The sequence below is a fragment of the Rhinatrema bivittatum genome, chromosome 3, assembly GCF_901001135.1.
Source record: "Rhinatrema bivittatum chromosome 3, aRhiBiv1.1, whole genome shotgun sequence".
NCBI classification, from domain to species: Eukaryota; Metazoa; Chordata; class Amphibia; order Gymnophiona; family Rhinatrematidae; genus Rhinatrema; species Rhinatrema bivittatum.
In genome coordinates this window covers 247,139,928-247,161,018 of record NC_042617.1, presented here as the reverse complement: position 1 = coordinate 247,161,018, position 21,091 = coordinate 247,139,928, and the positions used below count along the sequence as shown (strand labels likewise).

Here is a 21,091-nt window from a genome sequence, read left to right as displayed (position 1 = left end):
ACATTAACTTCCCTTCTCCCTGACATTTGCCTGAATAAAAGCATCACTTGTGCTTAAGCCTCTCTGCCTGGGAAAGGATACCTGTTGGCCCTGAATTCCTGGGGGAGGGGCTGGGTGTTCCTTAGTCAGAGGCAGGACAAAGTCAGGAGGTATAGATTTCAGCAGCCAATGATATGATCCGTGCACACCCCCTGAGCCAAAGCCAATAGTGTAATGACTCTTCTGTTGCTATGGGAAAGTAGCCAATCATGTAATGACACATCATCTGCCTTTGTATGAATGTACAATAAAAGGAAAAGGCTCGTGAGGGCAAACTCTCTTTGCCTTCTCCCTCTTCCTGCCTGCCATGAAAACTGTCTGAGGCCTCTTCATTACTCCTATATCTGGTGACCACGACAGTGATGATAAACTCCATGCTTATTTCGGCTGGTCATAGCTTAAAGGTACGTACCGTTCAACAGATTTGCAATCGTTAATATTTTAAAAAAAAGTACTTCTTAGTAATTTTTAAAAGTATTTCTCAGCAAGTTTGTTCCCCACACTCGTAAGCATGGGTAGTGATTTGACTATACAGCAGAGGCTACATGCCAAGGAGCTGCAGCAAATCATCAATAATCATTATTTCATCACCAGAAGAAAACTAGCGCAAGTCAGCCTGGGGGACTTAGAAAAATTAATAAGTGAAATAGCTTGCCGTTGCCCTTGGTATTCCATGGAGTCTGGAACTCTAAATACCCAGAATTGGATTTCAATCGGCAATTATCTTCATACGGCTCCCAGAGCTCCCATAAAGCAAAGATTAATATGGCAAAAATGTACAGAAGCCATCGAACGCACAGAAAAAAAGGTTTAAAAACAGCAGTTTCAAACCATGTGCTTTTAGAAGCAGGCAGACATACCCTTCCCCCATCTTATGCTCAATCTCCCTCAGAGACAGCAAATTCTTTGTATCAGCTACCCACACCCAAGCCAATTCACACCTTCCCCATTTCTTCAGAAAAGCAACCCTTGAGAACAATAGAGCCACCACCTGGCCTGGGTGGGGTGATTAGCATTGAATTTCAGCAGAAACTGCAGAAAGAAAACCTTACAGAAACAGAATTATTAGAAGGACTTCAAGCCTTCCCCATCACAGAAAAGAACCATGAACAAAGGGGGGCAGAAAATGAAATAGAACATCTGGGGACACACAATCACATGGCTCCTGTGGCTTCCTCTGCATCCACCTCAGAGAAAAGACCCCAGGAAATAGAAAACACTGAGGTCAGAAAAACTAGCCTTCCTCCATCTTGCCTGCAACCCCCTTCCCCCACTAACCACTCCCTGAACATTCATTTGCCATTGCCTGAGACAGTCATTAATTCTGCATCATCAATTTGTGCAGGTAAATTACTATCTCAAACCACTGCTCCCGGTAACAATTTATGTGCAGCGGTCAGCATGGGATTCCACCTAGAACATGGAAATCTCACAAGGGAGGAATTATTGAAAGGGATTCAAGCCTTTCCCATTACAGAAAGAAACAAAGAACTAGGTGTGGCAGCAAGTGCCATGTGCAGTGGCTATGCCCCCAGGTCTTCAAAGAAATCAGCGTATAAGACCTTGGGCCAGGCAGCTGCACTCCTGTGTTACAAGCAAAGAAAATATCAATATGAAAAAAAGGATTTAATTAGACTCATGCGTTACAAGCAAAGAAAATATCACTATGAAAAAATTGATTTAATTATACACTTCAATGACCTCTTGCAGACCAGATTAGGCAAAGTAACTGTGCAGACAGTACAAATTTGGAAAAAATGGTTTCTCCTGGTCTTCGATGTTCAGTTGCAGAGGGACTGCATACTTAAGGAGTAGTTTCTATTTGAAATTCAGTTACAAAAAATCTGCATACTTTGAGAGTATTTTCCCCCACAAAGTGTATGCATAGCCTTATGTTAAAAACTGTACTGAGATTTGAACAATTACTGTGTAAATTACATGTGAAAGTTTCCCTTTTGCAAAGTTTATTTGGCTCACATTTAAAATGACTCCATTTCTCTGAGATTTAAGTTTATAGTTTGAATTGCCAGCACACAGAACTTGTATTCTTACTGTGATTATTCCCTAAAGTGAATTGAAGTGGTGTCTGTCTGCAAAGAATCAGCCAGCCATTGTCTGTGGTTGATGGAATCAATTGTTAAACAAAGCTATCTTTCAGTTCCTATTGACTGAAGGATTAATTCCTTGGGTGCAGTTCTTTTCTTTTGAGAAACACTACTCCTCCCCCCCCTTTTCTGTAACTCTTGCTAGCCACTCATGGGGGAGGGAGGGAGAACTTTTGAAAAGAAAGAAAAAAAAACTGGACTTAGTACTGCAGTTTCTCTCTCTAGTTTATATATGTTATAACTCAGACAGATTAATAGTAGTTACAAACTTTAGCATGCAGCAGACAGAGCTGAGCAAACAGCGTGTTTAATTTCCTATTCTAATAATTATAAGAAGAAATTCTATTCTGATATTCCACATTGAAAGTAAGCTCAGAGTATTATTGATTGCAACCTGGAACAAAAGTTGCAATCTATAAAGTAATGATGGTGTCTCCACTAGGAGGCGCTATGTTATTCTACAAGTTATATTATATTATTGTTTTAATAATTCTGTTGTATAATAGTTTTTATTTTTCAGGCCTACAGACCTTCTGTATTAAGGACACTTCAGTTTTATTTTCTTTTTCACAAAATTTATACAGAATTCTGAACCTTAAAATTTTTACTGACAGAGGTTGCTACATATAAAGCAATCCCTCACAAACCTTTTCTTGCAAATCCAAATTGATTTTATTAAATTGAATGATAGAATTGATTTCTTCAAGGTTAAAAAAGTAAGAATTTCACTTTTATCCTTACCTTAAATTTTTTGCTGTATGCCAGTTTTTAATATTTTCCAGATTTACAGCCTTCCTGCCATGAGGAGATGTGAAGATGGACACTTTGCAGTTTATTTTAACATTTTTCTAAACACCTTTTGACTTTTGATCCTTGATCTAATTTTGTTTTTGATAACTTTTTGATAAGATTTTTAGCTCATATTATGTGTTATCTGTTGTCTGTCTTGATGCATGAAATATTTGCAGGATGGATGAATATGTGTCAGTTTTGTGTAAATTAATATTTGCAAGATGAATGAATATATGTCAGTCTTGTGTAACATATGTTTAATGTAATGTCTAATATACTTGTCATTTGATTCTGCTTACTGCAAATGACTTTTCCTTTAAATGATTAATTTACATTTATTGCTATTTTACTGAATGAAAATTGATCACTGCATAAAAACTTTCTTGATAATGGGGCTACCCTCTGTCCTGAAAACTGATAATGGCTCTGCTTACTGCAGCCATTCCTTTGCATGAATTTTGTCAATAATTGAACATTAAATACTTATTTGGCATCCCCTACAACACCACAGGGCAAGCCATTGTGGAGAGAGCAAATCATACCCTTAAGAGCTCTGGACCAAACAAAAAGAAAAAGGGGGGATTGCCCCTGGATTTTCCCCCTGAACAAAGTATTGTTTACTTTAAATCATCTAAACATATCAGGTTCAAATTTAAGACCACAGCCATGAGTAATCATTATGGGACTAGGGTTAGTCACCCACAGCCATCAGTTTTGTATAGAATATTTAATGTCTGGTACGGTCCCGTTCCCTTAAAATGGGGAACGAGGATATGTTTCTCTGCTTGCTTCCACAGGTGTATCAAGCCGTGGAAAGATGGAAAGGTGTCCAGGTCTACAGGACCCGATCACCAACTTCTCCCTGAGCCTCCACAGCCCTCAGAAGGACAGAGACCGGACTCCTTGCAAAAAGCAGCACCACATGACCTGGGGACAGATCAAGGCCCTATCCAACCAACCTGCACAACTCTTAGAACAGCAAGGCCTTGAGAAAACTCCAGAGAACTTATTAGCCGCTTTTTCTTGCCTGAATGCCAACTCATTAACAATTGTGTTCTGCATCCTCATCCTTTGCCTTATTTCTCCAGCTATGGCGATTTCAGAACAAGGACTCTGACAGGACAACATGTACATCCTCGAATCAGAACTTTTCACACCTGTTGAATCGAACAGACTGTTGGATCTGCACACACATGCCAACCCAAGCCTGCGGAGAACTACTGATGCATGCTGTACCATTTAACATTACAGTATGGACTAATTATCCTTTACAGAGATTTTTTCATTAACTCTCCAGTTAATAATACCATACTACACATTGGTAGCTGTATTCAAGAGACTGCCGCTCTTTGTTGGGACTATGATACAGGGGATGGAAAGGGAATTCAGGTGGGAAATATCCATATTGTAACCGAACATTTGTATTAATCACTGAACACGTGCATAGTTATACCACATATGTATGCAATTGGCAGATTTCAGGATGTGCAGTGAGAGACCCAAGCAGGTACAGAAAGTATAGAGGGGATGAAGGATTTACCTTTTGTAGTTATATAGCCCAAATGATAACCAATGACATGTCCACTAATCTGTTAGGAAACATATGGATGTTATGTGGGTGTAGAGCATATATGTACATTTCCCCAAGATGGAGAGACAGATGCACTTTAGGCTACATCCTCCCCTCATACTATGCAGTCAAAAATTTACCCAAAGCAAGGCTCCGTAACAAAAGGGAGGCGATAAATAATCCCATAGAAAAGTATACAGAAACTCAGATAGCTAGAAGCCTGTTTCCTCCAATGGGAACAGCTATGAATTACAGGGACTTACACATCCTAGCTAACTGGACGACTGCCATACTTAATCAGACAGTCCATGCATTAAAACTACTCACAACAGAAGTTTCTCAGATTAGAGAAGTAGCATTACAGAACAGCTATACCTTAGAAACCATTTTAGCCTTAAAGGGTGGTGTTTGTGCATTAATTGGATCTCATTGCTGTGTGTACATATCAGACTATAAAGCAAACCTCACACATACCACAGAGCAGATAGAAACCATGGTTGCTGATGCACCATTTTCAGACAGAATACCAACTTCTCCATGGAACTGGCTATGGTCCTGGCTCCCTGATATTTCTGGTCTCAAAGGGGTGATTTCTATTATAATTACTGTAATTATCTTAACTATCTGCCTGTGATGCTGTATTCAGTGCATACCCAACCCTCATATCCATATTGAAACCTTGCTCTCAGCCCGGATACAAAGATGTCTTGTAAGATGCCTAATAGGGAATCATGAGCCCTGCAGAGTTGGCACACCACCTGCACCAGCTCTGGGTGATATGGAGATTCAGAGGCTCATCGGCAGCTGGCACACCACGTCGAATTAGCTCTCTTCTCTCCATAATCCCTCTTCCCCTATTTCCAGCCCATACCAAGACATAACAGATTTCAGTAAGGGTCTAAAGCTTTACTGAGCTGCCCTAAACAAAAACAGAAAGGGTGAGATGTGGGAAATATGCGCTTGCCAGCAAGCCATTTCATCAGGGTTAAACATTAACTTCCCTTCTCCCTGACATTTGCCTGAATAAAAGCATCACTTGTGCTTAAGCCTCTCTGCCTGGGAAAGGATACCTGTTGGCCCTGAATTCCTGGGGGAGGGGCTGGGTGTTCCTTAGTCAGAGGCAGGACAAAGTCAGGAGGTATAGATTTCAGCAGCCAATGATATGATCCGTGCACACCCCCTGAGCCAAAGCCAATGGTGTAATGACTTTTCTGTTGCTATGGGAAAGTAGCCAATTATGTAATGACACATCATCTGCCTTTGTATGAATGTACAATAAAAGGAAAAGGCTCTTGAGGGCAAACTCTCTTTGCCTTCTCCCTCTTCCTGCCTGCCATGAAAACTGTCTGAGGCCTCTTCATTACTCCTATACATATATATGCACATAGAAAAGTATGGAGAGATGTGGGCAGCACCTATCAGTCATGGGCTCTCTTCTGACTAGATGTGCCAGCTGGTGGGGGAGGGGGGGGTCTGCTCTTTCTTTTGCCCCCTCACTACTTGGGACTGGATAGGAAAGAATTATGAGCCTGTCCTTGCACAAGCATTGCACTCTGTGCAGCGAAGGCGGGGTTTGCGCTAAAGAAGTTAACGAAAGACTATTACCATTCGAGGCTCTTGTCCTCAGAGCAGTGGTGGGCAGGATGAAGTCCACTAGGCCTGATATGGCCCGCATGTTTCACACCCTTGTTCTGTACCTTTAAGCATTTCCTCCAAAAGGACTCCAGATCAATCAGTGTTTGAAAGGTCACATCAAATCCCCTGCTTCTGGGGACATGCAGCAGGGTAGATGCAATGTCTTGTAACTAAAAGTTTTTTGTTTTTTTTGCTGAAATACTTTAGGTTTGGGATAATATCAAAGGTCTAATAAAGCTGAGCTGTGCAGCTTTTCTTCTGCCTATGAATTACTCCCTGTTTGATGCTATGGCTTGAAAAACAGAGGAGTTTACGTATTGCTAGCTTCTCAACAAATTTTAAAGGAAGCGTATCCCTTACAATAGCCTCATTATTGCTTGGATTCTGCTGCATAGGTTTTTTAAAAAATCTATATTTATATGTGTTTGCACAGTTCAGAAGCATTCACTTGGCTAAGGTTTATACATGTTAAAATAATTGACCAGATGGGATTTTTCTATTGTTTGTCGTATAGGTCAATGTTAGTCTTTCAGGCATTATAGAATGGAGGGAAACTTTTGGTTTCTCTCACTGAAAGGATTACACCATTTAACTGGGGAGGTTCAGTATAGAAGTAGTGAAGAGAGATTTGAGTTTTACTCCCCCATGTGGGTACTGCAGATGGTGTTACTAGCTGTTTATCATCCTCAAGCACCATCAATCCTTGCAGATTTTGAGTTGGACTTTCCTACAGACAGGAACTTGCTGCTCCTGCTGTACAATTTTTCCCTTATTTATTGGAAAGGAGTTGGAGATTTTCCCTTTTCGGGTCAGCCTTCCATCTGACCTGATTCTGCTTGTGTTTTTACTCTTGTCGTCCATTTTTGGAGAATTCTCTGAGAGCCTGGTCCCCCTTGTTGCAGTGGATTGGGGCATCCCTGTGTTCAAGGCTGGATCACGGGATAGGTAAGACCTGCAGTGCGCTATCTCTCTTTCAGAGGATAGACCTGATAGTAAGTCGATGCAGAGGAGTTTCCACTAAAAATTAGCTGTCTTTTGGACTATCTTCTCTGTTTTGAGGCAAGGAAGTTTTATTCCATCCTTCCTGTCTCTTACTTGTTTTTTCTCCTTTTTGGATTTAAAGACTATTTTTGTTCCAGTGGGAGCTGATGGTCCTTGGTATCCAGGACTCAGTAACCAAATCTTTGAGAGAGTGATGTCTTTCACCTTGACAGAAGCTGGAAGTGTGGAGGATTTCATCTGGAGGAGAGGATCCCTGCCAATGGTATAAAGGGAAGGAAACTAGAGGATATAAGGGGCAAAGAACTAAAGGTAACAAGAACTTGGTTACTGCTACTCAGGTAAAATATAAGTGAGAGTAAAGTGGCCATCTGGTACTTCATAAGGAGCTCAAGGATTTAAGAAGATTTTAGGAAATGTATTGAAAATGGGACTAAGTTTTGATAAAGTATTGGGACTATATTCTAACCACCTACAGTGGGAAGAGATCTAGGAACAAAATTGGGAATGAAAAAGGGGACTGAACTATCTTCAATGTGATAAATCTGAGTAATCTGTGTATTTGGATTAAGTGGGAAGAGAAAGAATTTAAGTGTTGAAAACTGTGCTTCCAAGGAATTGAGAGACTTTGCTAAAGAAGTAAAGTCACAAATTTATTATCCTTCTTACTGCCTTATTATTTATTGACTTTAATTTAGATCTGAATTGAAGCTGTAAATATTCTTCAGTCATCTAGTCCACGATAAGTAAAGGAAGTTGAAAACCACCCTGTTTCTCAGTGTGTTTATTGGATGCTAAGACTGAGATGATTATTAGTGCTGTTTAAAGGAGGGAGAAAAGCTGGTATTGCAAAACGGGCATTAGAACGATTCTTTTCCAACTGGGAATCCTGGAACTCAGATGCTAAGCTATCCATGAGTGACTAAAGGAGAGGGGAAGAGAGTAAATAGGAGTGTGTGCAGAAAGGGTCCATCCCCTCTTTTATTCCTGTGTGCCCCTGAGCGTCAGCTCAAGGATCCATCCCGCCCAGGGGTTACATATTATGTACACCATTATTTTAAGATTGAATTTTAGGAGTTAGAGTCAACAGACAAATTCAGGTAATCTTTTTATTGGACTAGCTTTTGAGAGCTATGTCACAGATATATTGAGTTAGTCAAATAAATAGGTACCACCTACAACTTGTTTATTGACCCTTATTTCTACATATTCAAATGGACTAACACAACAACCACAATACTTTGCTCAAAATACAATTTTAAATTTTTCTCTCTGTTTTTCATTTGCTTTCTGCAGGCCCGTATCTGCAAGTATTCTTTCTACCGGGAGCATTTTTTTTCTTTTTCCTTCTGTACAAAGTGTTTTTTCAGGGATTTGCTAGGGGCATCACTATGCATGGGCAAAGGTGGCTGGTGCCCCAGATCTCAGGCAACAGAGAACAGTCCTCTGCTTCCTTCTCCTGCCCCTCCCTTCTTGGCAGCCTGCAAGGAAGGTAGGGTGGCGGAGGGTGAAGGGGAAAGGGATGATCCTGGAGCAGACATGGCAGAGATGAGCTACTCTGCTCTCCCCAATTCAGAATCTCCTGTTCTGCTATTCAGGGACATGAAAAGAAGGTGAGTGGTGAGCCTTCATCAGACACTGCAGAGTCTAGAAGAGAGAAAATTATAGGGTAAAAGGAGGACAAGTGATGACAATTTCCAGGTTCTGATGCTTATCCTGTACTCCCCGGTTAGATTATATTTCTGGTCTGGTAGTAGGACACAACATATTTTGCTGCTTTAGCTGCTGTTTCTCTTGTTTGGATTGGCCACTGTTGGAAACAGGATGCTGGGCTTGATGGACCCTTGGTCTGACCCAGTATGACATATCTTATGTTCTTATGTTTCCCCTCAGGATTATGCAGAGTTTTGCCTGCTTATTCTTTTGTGGGAAGTCTCTGATTTTCTCTGTCAGCTCTGGGAAATGTGCATCTCTAATATCTTTGTATTTTACCCAATACAGGAGGAAATGCATTTTGTTGCAATTTCTCTAGTATCAGATTACATGCATAGTCTGGCATCTTGGGGTTTCCTTCTTCCAGCCTCTCCGGTCCTGTTCCCTCTCAGGCAGGAGGCAGGAAACAGGAAGAGAGGGGCTGGAGCACACAGCTGAAGTTGTCTTATGATCTCAGGGGGGTCAGGTCAAAGTGGGGAAGGAGGAAAATGACCCCATTGTATTAAATAACTACAGACCAATATCCAAACTCTCATTTCTCTCAAAGTTAATCAAAAAAGTGGTTCAGAAACAACTGATGGAACATCTAGAAGCCAATGATATCCTTTACCCAATGCAGTTCGGGTTCAGAAGACACTTTAGCACTGAAACGCTACTTTTATCCCTTTCAGATACTGTGATGAGAGGATTTGATAGTGGACATAAATATCTTTTAATATTGCTAGACCTCTCAGCGGGGTTTGACACCATGAACCGCACAAATCTGCAAAGACTTTCAGAGATAGGGCTCCAAGATAAAACCTTGCACTGGTTCACTTCTTACCTGAGCAACAGGTCATATCAGGTTAACATGAACAATACATTTTCAGACACCATAACTCTTGAAACAGGAGTACCACAAGGCTCCTCTCTTTCAGCCACTCTAACATATATATGCTGCCGCTCTGTCGTCTTCTCTCCGGACTAGGCCTAAATTACTATATTTGCGCTGACAATATTCAGTTTATTATTCCTGTTCATGATACACTAGATAAAACTTATGAAATTACATCTATGTATCTGAATATTATCAAACAGCTGCTAACGCAAATGAAACTTAGCTTAAATATCAGTAAAACAGAAATCATTCTTTTAGAAAGGAAAGTTTCAAGTTTAGATCAAAAACTAATAGTGCCCCAAGACAATCTTTCGATTAACCTAGGAGATAAAGTACGAGACCTTGGAGTCTGGATTGACCCAGAGCTCAATTTTAAAAAACACATTTCTATTAAAATCAAGGAGGGATACAGCAAACTTTTAATGCTTAGACAATTAAAACCATTATTAAATCCAAATGATTTTAGAACAGTATTGTAATCCCTAGTATTTACCGGTACAGACTATTGCAATTCATTATTTCTCAGCCTGCCACAGTCCACTATTTGTCCTATCCAGATTCTGCAGAACGCAGCCGCTAGGGTGCTTATGGGTAGTAGGAAAAAGATCATATCACCCCTATTCTGAAATCTGTGCATTGGTTGTCCATTGAATACAGGATTCAATTTAAAGCACTTTGTATTCTACATAAAGCAATTTATGGTGAGCAAGTAGACTGGATAAACGCTGTCATTCGATTGCACACTCTGCAGCAAAACGTAAGGTCTGCTTATAAAGGTTTGCTTTCAATCTCTTCAGTTACCTCTGCTCGACTCACCCTGGTTAGAGAGAGAGCGATTTCACTTGTGGGACCTAAATTATGGAATGCTTTACCAGTAGATTTAAGATTACAAGCAGAACTCAAGTTGTTTAAAAAGGTGCTTAAAACCTGGCTATTTGAGCAGGCTTAATGGATAATTTTTTAACTTCCAATTATATATTTTAACTACTGCAGTTTTACAGATTAATTTTTATATTTTTTAATTGATTTATTAACTGTATTTATGTCCATGAAGCTTTGTATTATTCTTATTTTTTATGTCTTTTATTATCTTGTTTTATGATTATAATTCATTTTATGCTTATTTATATTTATATTGGATTTTTGTTTGTTTGAAATGTTTGTAAACCATTGTGATGGCTAGTCTAAACAACGGTATATAAAAACCTTCAGAGCCCAAATCAGGTAGCTGTGAGTGATTTATGGTGAGGAGAGAAAAACGCTGAAACGGTTGTAAGATTAAGAGGGGGTGAATGCTTGTGGATGGGTGGTACAAGAGGTGGTAAATATTGTTGGATATGAGAATAGATGAATATTGGGGGGTGGCACAAAAGTGGGAGAATGTTGGAGAGGTAAGGAGGGGGTTGAATGCTGAGAGAGCACAAGTAGGGGTAAATACTGGGGAGAGCATGAGAAAGGTCTAATTGCCACCTCCTCTCCCTTTTCCCTGAAGTCAGGAATGCGAATTTGGACTCTTGACATTTTTTGCCTCCCTAAGGTCCATGTTGCCAAGTGATCTGCAGTAAATGAGAGGACCAGAGCTTGGGCCGGAGGAAGGGAGTAAAGGGGGTAAGAGAGAGCCAGGTTAGAACATGCATGAGAATCATTTGGTAGTGTGTGCGGGAGTGTGGAGACAGAAGAGCTGGTGGAAACAGTTGGAGGTGTGTTACAAAGCCAGGAGCAGAGGATTTATGTCAAACAAAGCCAGAGGTGAAAGAGTCAGAGATTGTGATGGAGGGGTGTGTGTAAAAGAGGGACAGATGGTGAGGAGGAAGGCAAGGGAGGCAGAACTAGAGGTGATAAAGTAGAGGAGGGTGCCAGGGGATGATGGGAGAGGAGGAAGGGTCGGAGAGAGAGAGAGAGAGAGAGAGAATATCTGTATTTTGTTTGCACCATTTCTGTTCAAGTTGGAGACATTGTTGCTTGAAGAGTCATAAACTATTGTAGAACCGAGGAGAGGTCTGCTTTAATTGGGTTTGGGTGGGGGATCTAGGTTGTCAATGGCTGCAGTGAACTCGTCATTCCATCACTGAACTGGTGTTCAGCTGGTTCTGAAACGGTTGCTGTTTTGGATAGCTTAAGGGAGTTTACCTTTAATAGGATAGCCCTCTATAAGAGGCTTCAAATGATTTTTGTGTTTTTGGAAGCCTTTGTGTTCGTTTTAGCACTGTTGGCTTCTGCAGTACAAGGACTAGCCTTCATCCTGGGCAAAAGAATTATCAGACTGCTTTGTAACAATAAACAAATTAAATAACCCTTGTTTTTCTTCACTTTAGGCAGCAGAAGAAAGAATACACAAATCAACTTGCCAAAGAAACAGATAAGTACATAAAGCAGTTTGGATCCCTGCCTTCAGCAACTGAACAGGTAATATGAAAATACTGATCAGATCAGTGGAGAGACTTGGTTATGGCTGTGTTTTATTTTATTTTTACAGTAGTACTTTAGCATAGTTAAAGCACTATAAATGATCAGTTATTACACTATGAATACCTGTGTAAGGGAAGCATTCTATAATGACAAAACATTCCAGCCTTCTTACCCAAAATAAGTTATTTCTTGAACCGGACATCTGGATTCTTGTGTTCGGCCATGAACCCATAGTAGTATATTTATTGGAAGTCACTTTTACTTTCCTGTTCCCTAAACATTTCTTTTAGTTTATTTTTCCCTATGAACAAAAAAAAAAAAAAAAGATATAGCATAAAATGCATGCTGCAAGAAAAATACCGTATTTTCCGGTGTATAAGACGACTGGGCGTATAAGACGACACCCAACTTTTCCAGTTAAAATACAGAGTTTGGGATATACTCGCCGTATAAGACTACCCTTCTTCCAATGCACATACAAATTGTGGTACCCAGTATACAACAACCAGCCAATCACGGCAAGCGATGTACCTTACCGGCAATTGGCTGGTTGTTGTATACAAATCCTGCTTGGATTGGTCAGCTCTCCCTGCCTGCCCAGCCCTCCCTGTCTCCAAGACTATCAGAGCGGTAACGCATCCCTCTGGCCCGCCCTTGTATCCTATTACTGGTACCTCCTTCTCTGCCTCTCAGATCTCGCTCCTGAGGACTGCAGTGAAGTGGCGCAGATGCGCATGTGCGAGATCTGAGAGGCAGGAAGGCGCCCGCAGCCGCAAATCGCAGTGAACTTTGCCCCTGGAGCTCCGGCTGCTGCCGCCGCTGTGACCTCGCTTTATAGTCCCTGCCCGGGCCTCCGCAGATAACCCGGGGAAAAGGCAATGGCGGGAGGGAGAGAGCGCGCGCGCTCCGAGGAAAAGGCGATGGCCGGAGTTCGCAGCCCAGACCGGAGGCCCTTGCTGCCTCTACCACTGCCGCTGCTGCGTCTGCCGCGGCTCTACCCAGGCATGTGTTACTGACAGAGCGCAACCCCAACTACTCTCCAGTGCCCTGCCCGCCGCCGCCAATCCCAGGGCCGCCTGCCCGGGCCCAACCGTGCTTCCCACCAATCGGAGAGAGGGAGAACTGGAAAATACACGTTGACGTGCCTAGAGGGAAGGCGGATGGGGAGCGCGAAGGAAGGGCTGGAATGGAGTCAAAAGGAAAGAAGAACAGGAGGGTGGGGAGTGGAATATCAGGTGAGTGTCTGGGCCATGGGGGGAGGGGTGGGGGCAGGACGCACCTCCCCCTCCCCAAAACGTTCTCTACTTGCTGCTACAAGACCTTTCGGAGAAACGAATAAGGGGAGGGCGGGTGGTGGGGGGGGGGGCATTTCTATATATACTGAAAGACCTTTGTGATGGAAGGTAGGGAAAAGGATTATCTAATTTATTTTATTGCCAAAAGATACGACCTGTCGTTCTGAAAAAGGAATCTAATAGAGATGTGAATCGTGTGATCGATCATCTTAATGATCGATTTTGGCTGGGGGGGGAGGGAATCAGATCGTCGCAGTTTTGTTTTTTTTAAAATCGTGTAAATCGTGTAAATCATTTTTGCAATACAAAATGGCGCCGGCCATACGGCCATATTGCCGTATTGCAAAATGGCGCTGGCCGTATGGCCGGCGCCATTTTGCAATACAGCAAATACGATTCAAGTGCAGGAGGTCGCTTCCGGACCCCTGCTGGACTTTTGGCAAGTCTTGTGGGGGTCAGGAGGCCCCCCCAAGCTGGCCAAAAGTCCCTGGGGGTCCAGCGGGGGTCCGGGAGCGATCTCCTGCGCTCGTGACGTCAGGGGACAGGAACCAAAATGGCGCCGGCGCTACCTTTGCCCTGTCATATGACAGGACAAAGGTAGCGCCAGCGCCATTTCTATTAACGCACCCGTGTCCCGAGAGTGGAAGATCACACCAGAACCCCCCCCCACTGGACCCCCAGGTAATTTAAGACATTTTGAGGGGGTTCGGGAGGGTGGGGGATTTATTTTAAAGGGTCAGGGTGGGTTTTAGGGTTGTTTTAGTGTGCCGGTTTTCCCGCCCTCCCCCTTCCCCTCCCCCTTCCCCCGATTTACGATTTTTGACGATAAATCGGGGGAATTCCTATTGAATATCGCCTCTAATGATTTTTGACTATTTAAAATATATCGGACGATATTTTAAATCGTCAAAAAACGATTCACATCCCTAGAATCTAATAACTTTTCCGGTAATAGGATACAAGGGCGGGCCAGAGGGATGCGCTACCGCTCTGATAGTCTTGGAGACAGGGAGGGCTTATAAATTAATTATACGCCCTATAAGATGACACCCGGCATATAAGACGACCCCCGACTTTTGAGAAGATTTTCAGGGGGTTAAAAACTCGTCTTATACGCCAGAAAATATGGTACCAGTTTTGGAGCCAATGTAATAAGCTGTGTGTTTAACTCAATTGCTAAAAAATTTTTTAACTCCCAATGTAGTAAGCTAATGATACACTAATGTATCGGGAATTGAGAAAAGCATGTTAACCAGAAAATGTGCATTAAAAAAAATGCACAGCAAGCATTAAAACATGATTTTCTGCACAAAAAAAATGGGTTATGTGCACAAATCATATTTTCTGTGCATAAAATATGATATATGCACATAAAATGTGCAAACTTGAGCTAGGATAACAACTTTAAACTCCTAACTCACCTTGTACTCTTAACCATGCTGGAACCTGTACTTGAGATTTATGCATAGAAACTATGAATTATGAGTAAAAAAAAATGTTGTGTGTAAATCTTGATAAATTGGATTTTATGCACGTAAATGGCTTTGAAAATCTGGCCCTAAATGTGTTGATGGCTTGTTTTTTTTGTGCTGCTAACATGTCAAGGTGTGTGCTGAAATCCTGTAATAGTAACAAGGATCTTAAAAACAGCATCATATATTGTGCTGGAGGGCAGCTAGGGTAACATAGCCAATACATTCTGTTTACAAAATGCTCCTGCGTACCTGTGTTTAAGCAGAACAAATTGCAAGCCAGGTTTCACACTGCTTGATGACAGTAAACAATGCAACCTGATAATATTGCTACCAGTTTTTCACATTGCAGCAATGGATTTTGTTTAGCTAAAGAATGTGTACTCCTATCATGTAAGTAGACATTTCATAAAAGTTGGGAAAACTTGACTAAAGTTTCTTGTGCAAAGGTATTGAAAATAAATGGAACTGTGGAGCAGAATTTGTAATTTCAGCTTCACACTTAGAAACTGATAAAGCAGCTTCACACTTAGAAACTGATAAAGCAGGAGGAAACTGCTACTACTTCTTATTTCTATTGCACTACCAGACATACACAGTACTTTCCAAATCAAAGGCTGGGAGAAACAGGGAGGGTAGAACTTCAATAACATGGGTAGCCTGGACTGACTTTTCTCCCAGCACCCACCCTCTCACAAGTCAATAATAAGCAATGCAATCAATAACATCAACGAGACTTAGGCAAGAGTGGGATCAAACAGGCCACAACTTTATTGTACAACAATTAGGTGCCCGAGCCAGGACTTTACATATGCTTCCCTGCACTCCCACCAGCAAGGTGCACAGATCTAGTTCGAGCCATTAACATTGCACTATTCCCACGACCCTTACCACCAGCAGCTCCCGCCATCTACAGCAAGGAGCCTCCCGCAGGACAACTGCACCCAATTGTCCCACCGTCAACACATTGCACCTTAATCGGCTTGGGCTTGTGACACCCCCCCCCCCCCCCCCCCCCCCCAAAAGATGCGGCCTAGATCCCTATCCCAGCAATGCTTCCAAGGCATCCTGAAATGAACTTAGGATCAAGTTCTGTCCTATAAATGATATATGCACCCCGTCAGGGCAAAATAGCCCTTTCCTGCAGTCCCATGACCACTCGTGACAAATGTGATGACCCCCTAATAATGTAAGCCACAAACCAATTTGCCTGTTTGCCTTGGCCCGGCAGCTTTGCCAAATCCTTCTGTTCATTTCAGCAGGCCTTGAAATAATGTCTGACCAACAAATAACTGTAGTTGGTAACAAGACCATGGCAGATGTCAAGTTCTTCCGTACCAAAGCGATAAACTGGCGTCCAGACATCGAATCCCAATCATTATCACCTAGGTGGATAATCAGAATCTATGATTGCCCAAATCACATTACGCTCCTTTGCAGGCAGGGAAGAAATTCGTCCCAGCCCATGCTCCTGCGTCCCAGCCAGTGGATTGTTGCATTATACTGTGTTAAGTCCAAGTGAACCCCATAAGGGATGCTCCTGGGCATGCTTGAAAGCCCACGTGATGGAGTGCCCCACAATCCATATTCGATGCCCCCGACTTCTAGGACATAAAAAGAGAGAAGTGTTAGTATATTGCATTGGTTATTGATGTTCCAGGCGTATGTAACCTTTGAAGGCGCCCGATTTCCAGCACCCGATCCACTGAATTACACCTCCCGATAATCCAGCTTGAGCGGCTGAGGTAGCTGCACCTATTTGGAAGGAATGTGTTCCGAAATGGGACGAGTCCAACCCGAGGTATGTTATGCACTTGCGAAGCACCACATCGAATTGAAATTTGGTGAGCGGTCTGCCATCTGAGTGAACCAAAAATCTGGATCCCTCAGAGGGGCAAAGTTCTACGAAAGCCCTATAGTTAGCCAAAGGACAGGTCCTGTAGTTGGGGATGGCGCGTAGGACTATGTATGAACCTTTTCTCATCTGATCTGTTTTGGAACGAGGTATACACAATATGATGGAATCTGCCACCTGGGAGACGTACTGGGAGCGCAAACTGGAAGACTCCCAACTTTTGGTGGCTCTAGCCACTAGTTCGCTAACCCGAAATGCTCCAAAGAATGCAAAAACGAAAGCTATGCAAAACAAGCATGTTTCGTATTCGGAACTACATATGTTTGTTAAACTATCCCATAGTCTCTGTAGAGTATCATGGGTAATGGGATGTTTGCCCTCTACCACTCATGTCCCCTCTACTGCTCGTGTTCCTTCTTTTGCCCAACCCAACAATACACGACGTATCAAAAATTGTCTCCCCGGGAAACCCCAACAATGAGCCCTCATAAAGAAGGAAAAGCCTGTTAGTTGTCTTGCCACTGCTGCCCTTGATGACCCTTCCGCTTTTGCCACCTCTGTGTATCGCATTATGCCCCACTCCGAAACTGGTCCCCCACACCATCCCCATTTGGAGAAAAAGGACACCACTTTCTCAGCCCCTTTCACGTATGCAGACCATATGGAAGGGGCTAGTGACATTTGTAACAACCTGCAGGCTTCTGGATTCCAAACTGCCAAAGGAAAGCAGGCACTGAAGCTCCCTGTGGATCCGCTTCTGGCGCGAGTTTCCGGAACGTATCCCACTTTGAACGAGAAAGAGAATCAGCCAAAGTGTTAGAATCGCCCGGCACGTGCCATGCCCATGCAGTCACATTTAATTCCATGCAGCAAAGGATGAATTCATGCAGTAAATCCGAGACTAACATGTTTTTTTGCTGCTCTCTTGTTGATAACCTTGACTACACCCAGGTTATCGCACCAGAAAATCACTTTTTTTGTTACTTATCCGCTCGCCCCCTAGTACAACCGCTACGACGATGGGGAAAAGCTCTAGGAAGGTGATATTCCTGGTGGTGCTGGAATACACCCACTCCTCAGGCCCCTGAAACGCGCACCATGCTCCTTGAAAATACGAACCAAATCCAACCGATCGCCGCGTCAGTAAACAGTTCTAATTTATAATTTGAAACCGCTTCAGACTGCCACAACAACATTCCATTGAAGTTGGACAGAAATCTGTTCCAGATAACCAAATCCTTGCGAATTCCCTTTGAGATGCGGATATGGTGGAAACCTTTCTTGACTCCGGACGTTGCGGCTGACAGCCACCGCAAGAAGGCTCTTCCCATTGGGATAACCCTACAAGCAAAGTTTAGGCTACCCACTAGTGATTGGACCTGCTTTAGCATCAATTTCTTTGCACTCTGTGCTTGCGAGATCAGTTTAAGTTTGTTCACTTTTTCTTCTAGTAACCGTGACTGCATGGATATCGAGTTTATTTCGATGCCCAAGAAAACCAGCTATGTGGAGGGCCCTACTGTTTTGTTTTCTGCAATGGGTATACCAAACTTGTCGGCAGGCTGGTGAAAGGAATGCAATAGGTCTTCACAGTCTCTCGCATGTGGTCGACCCACGAATTGGAAGTCGTCTAAATAATGCACTATGTTCGACGATCTGGATTCTTGTTCGATCACCCAATGTATAAAAGATAAAAGAGCTGAAAGCTTCAAAGAAGGCACACGCGATAGAGCAACCCATTGGAGGGCATTTGTCCACAAAGTAACCTCCCTCGAATTGAAAACCCAACAATGGAAAACTCTCCGGATGTATCAGCAATAGACAGAAAGCTGACTCAATATCTACCTTTACCATCAATACTCCCTGACCGCATATCTGCACTAGCCGAACTGCTGAGCTGAATGACTGGTATCTTACCACGCAGAGCTCGTGAGGGATGAAGTCATTGATCGATCCACCCTGGATGAGTCTAAACTTTCCTGTCTCTTTTTTTAGGGATTACTGCAAGGGGGGAGAGTCCCAAGTCCGGAAAGGGGGGCTCGTGGAAAGGTCCCGCTATGCGCCCTAACGCAATCTCCGCGGACAGTTTATCATTGACAATCCTGGACATGCTGCGCGCCAAGGGGCAATTTAAACCACCCCAGACTCCGGCGGGGCCTATGAATGCGATAACAAATCCGTCCGAGAATCCTTTCAACAAGAACAACTAGGTCTCTGTATTTGGGTACCTAAGCAACCATGGCTTCAGTGCCGCAACTTGAACTGGCATAGGTGCTATACCGCGGTCCTCATTTCTGAGTACCTTTTGGCACTCCTCCCAAGGCAGACCCTGCACCTGTACTCCCTTCTCTTGAGTGCTTTCTGCATTTTGAAGCTGGATGACCTGCTCCACAGTTGAGACAGCTGTGGCGGAATTTACATTCTGGGTAGTTGCAACCGCCAGCAGACATCTGACAAACCTGCTCCGCCTCTTCCGGAACTACCCGGCATGGCGCTAGCATGAAAGGAACGCCCACCCCTCCCTATGTTAGCACCCGCTGAGACGCTCGGCGCATAGGAAGGAATCTCTGCATTCATCTGTGTTAGCCATAATCCCACATCCCTTGTGCACCAGGAGAGAAATTTATTCTCTTCCATACGGTCTCAGAAGCGCTCATCGTAATTAAGCCAGGACCAACCCTCATAGTCCTTGCTGGCTGCCAATATCGTATCTGCGTATGCTAACATCGGGCCATACTGGGAGCTACCATGACGGCCTATCACGCTCTCTAGTCTCAGGAATGAACTGGTCCAATTTAATACATTCCTTGCTACTGTTTTCTTCTGTGTGCCTGGGAAGCGCTCACCTCCTCTCTTTTTTAACTCTTTTTCCCTGCCTCTCCTACCTTCGAGCAGACGGAAGAGGTCAATATATTTCCTTTGTCTAATTTTCTTATGCGTCACCTTGGGCACATCCTCCAAAAGTTCTGAAAATGTATCTAATGCAGGCGCACCTCTATCTTGCCCCTTGTCCCCCTTTTCTGCATCCTCGTTAGAGAATGATCCAGAAGAGTTCTAACATGAGGAGGAAGAGGATGCTGAGGAATCTGGCGAGCTAGACCTAGCATGCTTGCGCTTACGCTTGGCCTTGTCGCGCTTCCTAGCTTTCTTGCTTGTGGCCTGCTCTGTTCTAACCTCTTCAGGCTGCGCAGTACATGCATTTGATATATCAGCAGAGAAGTCAGGCTGCGCACTTGTATTTAATGTATTAGCAGATACTATATGTAACCCCGACCTAATACCCGTCTCACCTCTCTGGTTATGGAGCAGGCTACCTAAGCCGAATGTCTGGAGGTACCCTCCGCCATATGCACTTCGTTCTGTTCGATGTCATAAAGTCGCCCATCTGATGTGGTTGGCATCTGTGAAGAGAAAGAGACAGCAGACGCCGCAGGATCTAGCGTATCTGACGTGTTGGTATAAACCACATATGAGCGAGAGGCATCCCTATAGGGACTGAGACCTGGCTGTGATCCAGTGGGCCTCCCCGCTCCCGGGGGTGGATAACCATAAGGAAATCCACCTGTTGGCCAATAGCTGGGTGGGTCACCCAAACCACTCATAGGGGACGGCGATCCGCGCAGAGGGCCATGACCATTCCGTGTCCCCAGGCCGAATCTGGGCAATGGTCCCAAAAGATTGTAATTATCTTTTGGGACAGGGACGTAATGACCTCTCTCCCCTTGAACCCTCGAGACCGGACCCCACTCACCCGAATGGCCTGCAGTCGAAGCGATGTCCCTGCTCTGCCACTGTCTCACATGTCTGCTAGCTGGGGATCTGAGGTCGACTGGCTCCTCCATCGCCGGCCTGAAGTCCTCACTGTACTGTCCAATCCTTGTGGCACCATCAGCCGCTCCTGTGTTATCCGCCGTAGGACCAAGGCGTACAGTACTTTGGCCGAAGAAAGCACCTGTCAGGTGATTGTTAGGCCCCGTGCTGCTGTCTCTAAATCATATGCTTCTTCTCTCATCGTTTCCATGGCGCCAACTGTATCGTAGAATCCTCTACCTGGAACGTCCGTACCGCATGGAGGGACAGCTGTGCGTCGTGCATTGGGTGGGGCTGCTGATGACGGTGTTTCTCGATCTGTCTTTCTCTTCGTGCAACGTCTTCCTCTTTTTGGGGCCGGTGGTTCTGAGGTGTCCGTAATTGGTGCTCGTGCTGAAACTCTCCCGGCCTCAGATCGACGGGGCCTGGCCTGGCATCCCTTCCCGCAAGTCTCCTGAACTGCGTGTGACTGTGCCTCCTCAGTGCCACTGTGGCCTCCTCAGACTCAATTTCGCATAGG

The 21,091-nt window shown here is 43.8% G+C and overlaps 1 protein-coding gene across 3 annotated transcripts in view; it reads left to right on the top strand.

The window, feature by feature from the left end:
• Nucleotides 1-21,091, top strand: part of STX7 (syntaxin 7) — a 127,538-nt gene that overhangs the window by 50,451 nt on the left and 55,996 nt on the right. For all 3 annotated transcript variants that reach the window (XM_029594409.1, XM_029594408.1, XM_029594407.1), the window contains exon 4: nt 12,046-12,136. In XM_029594409.1, coding sequence (XP_029450269.1) covers nt 12,046-12,136 — 91 coding nt within the window. The remainder of the gene's footprint in view (nt 1-12,045; nt 12,137-21,091) is intronic.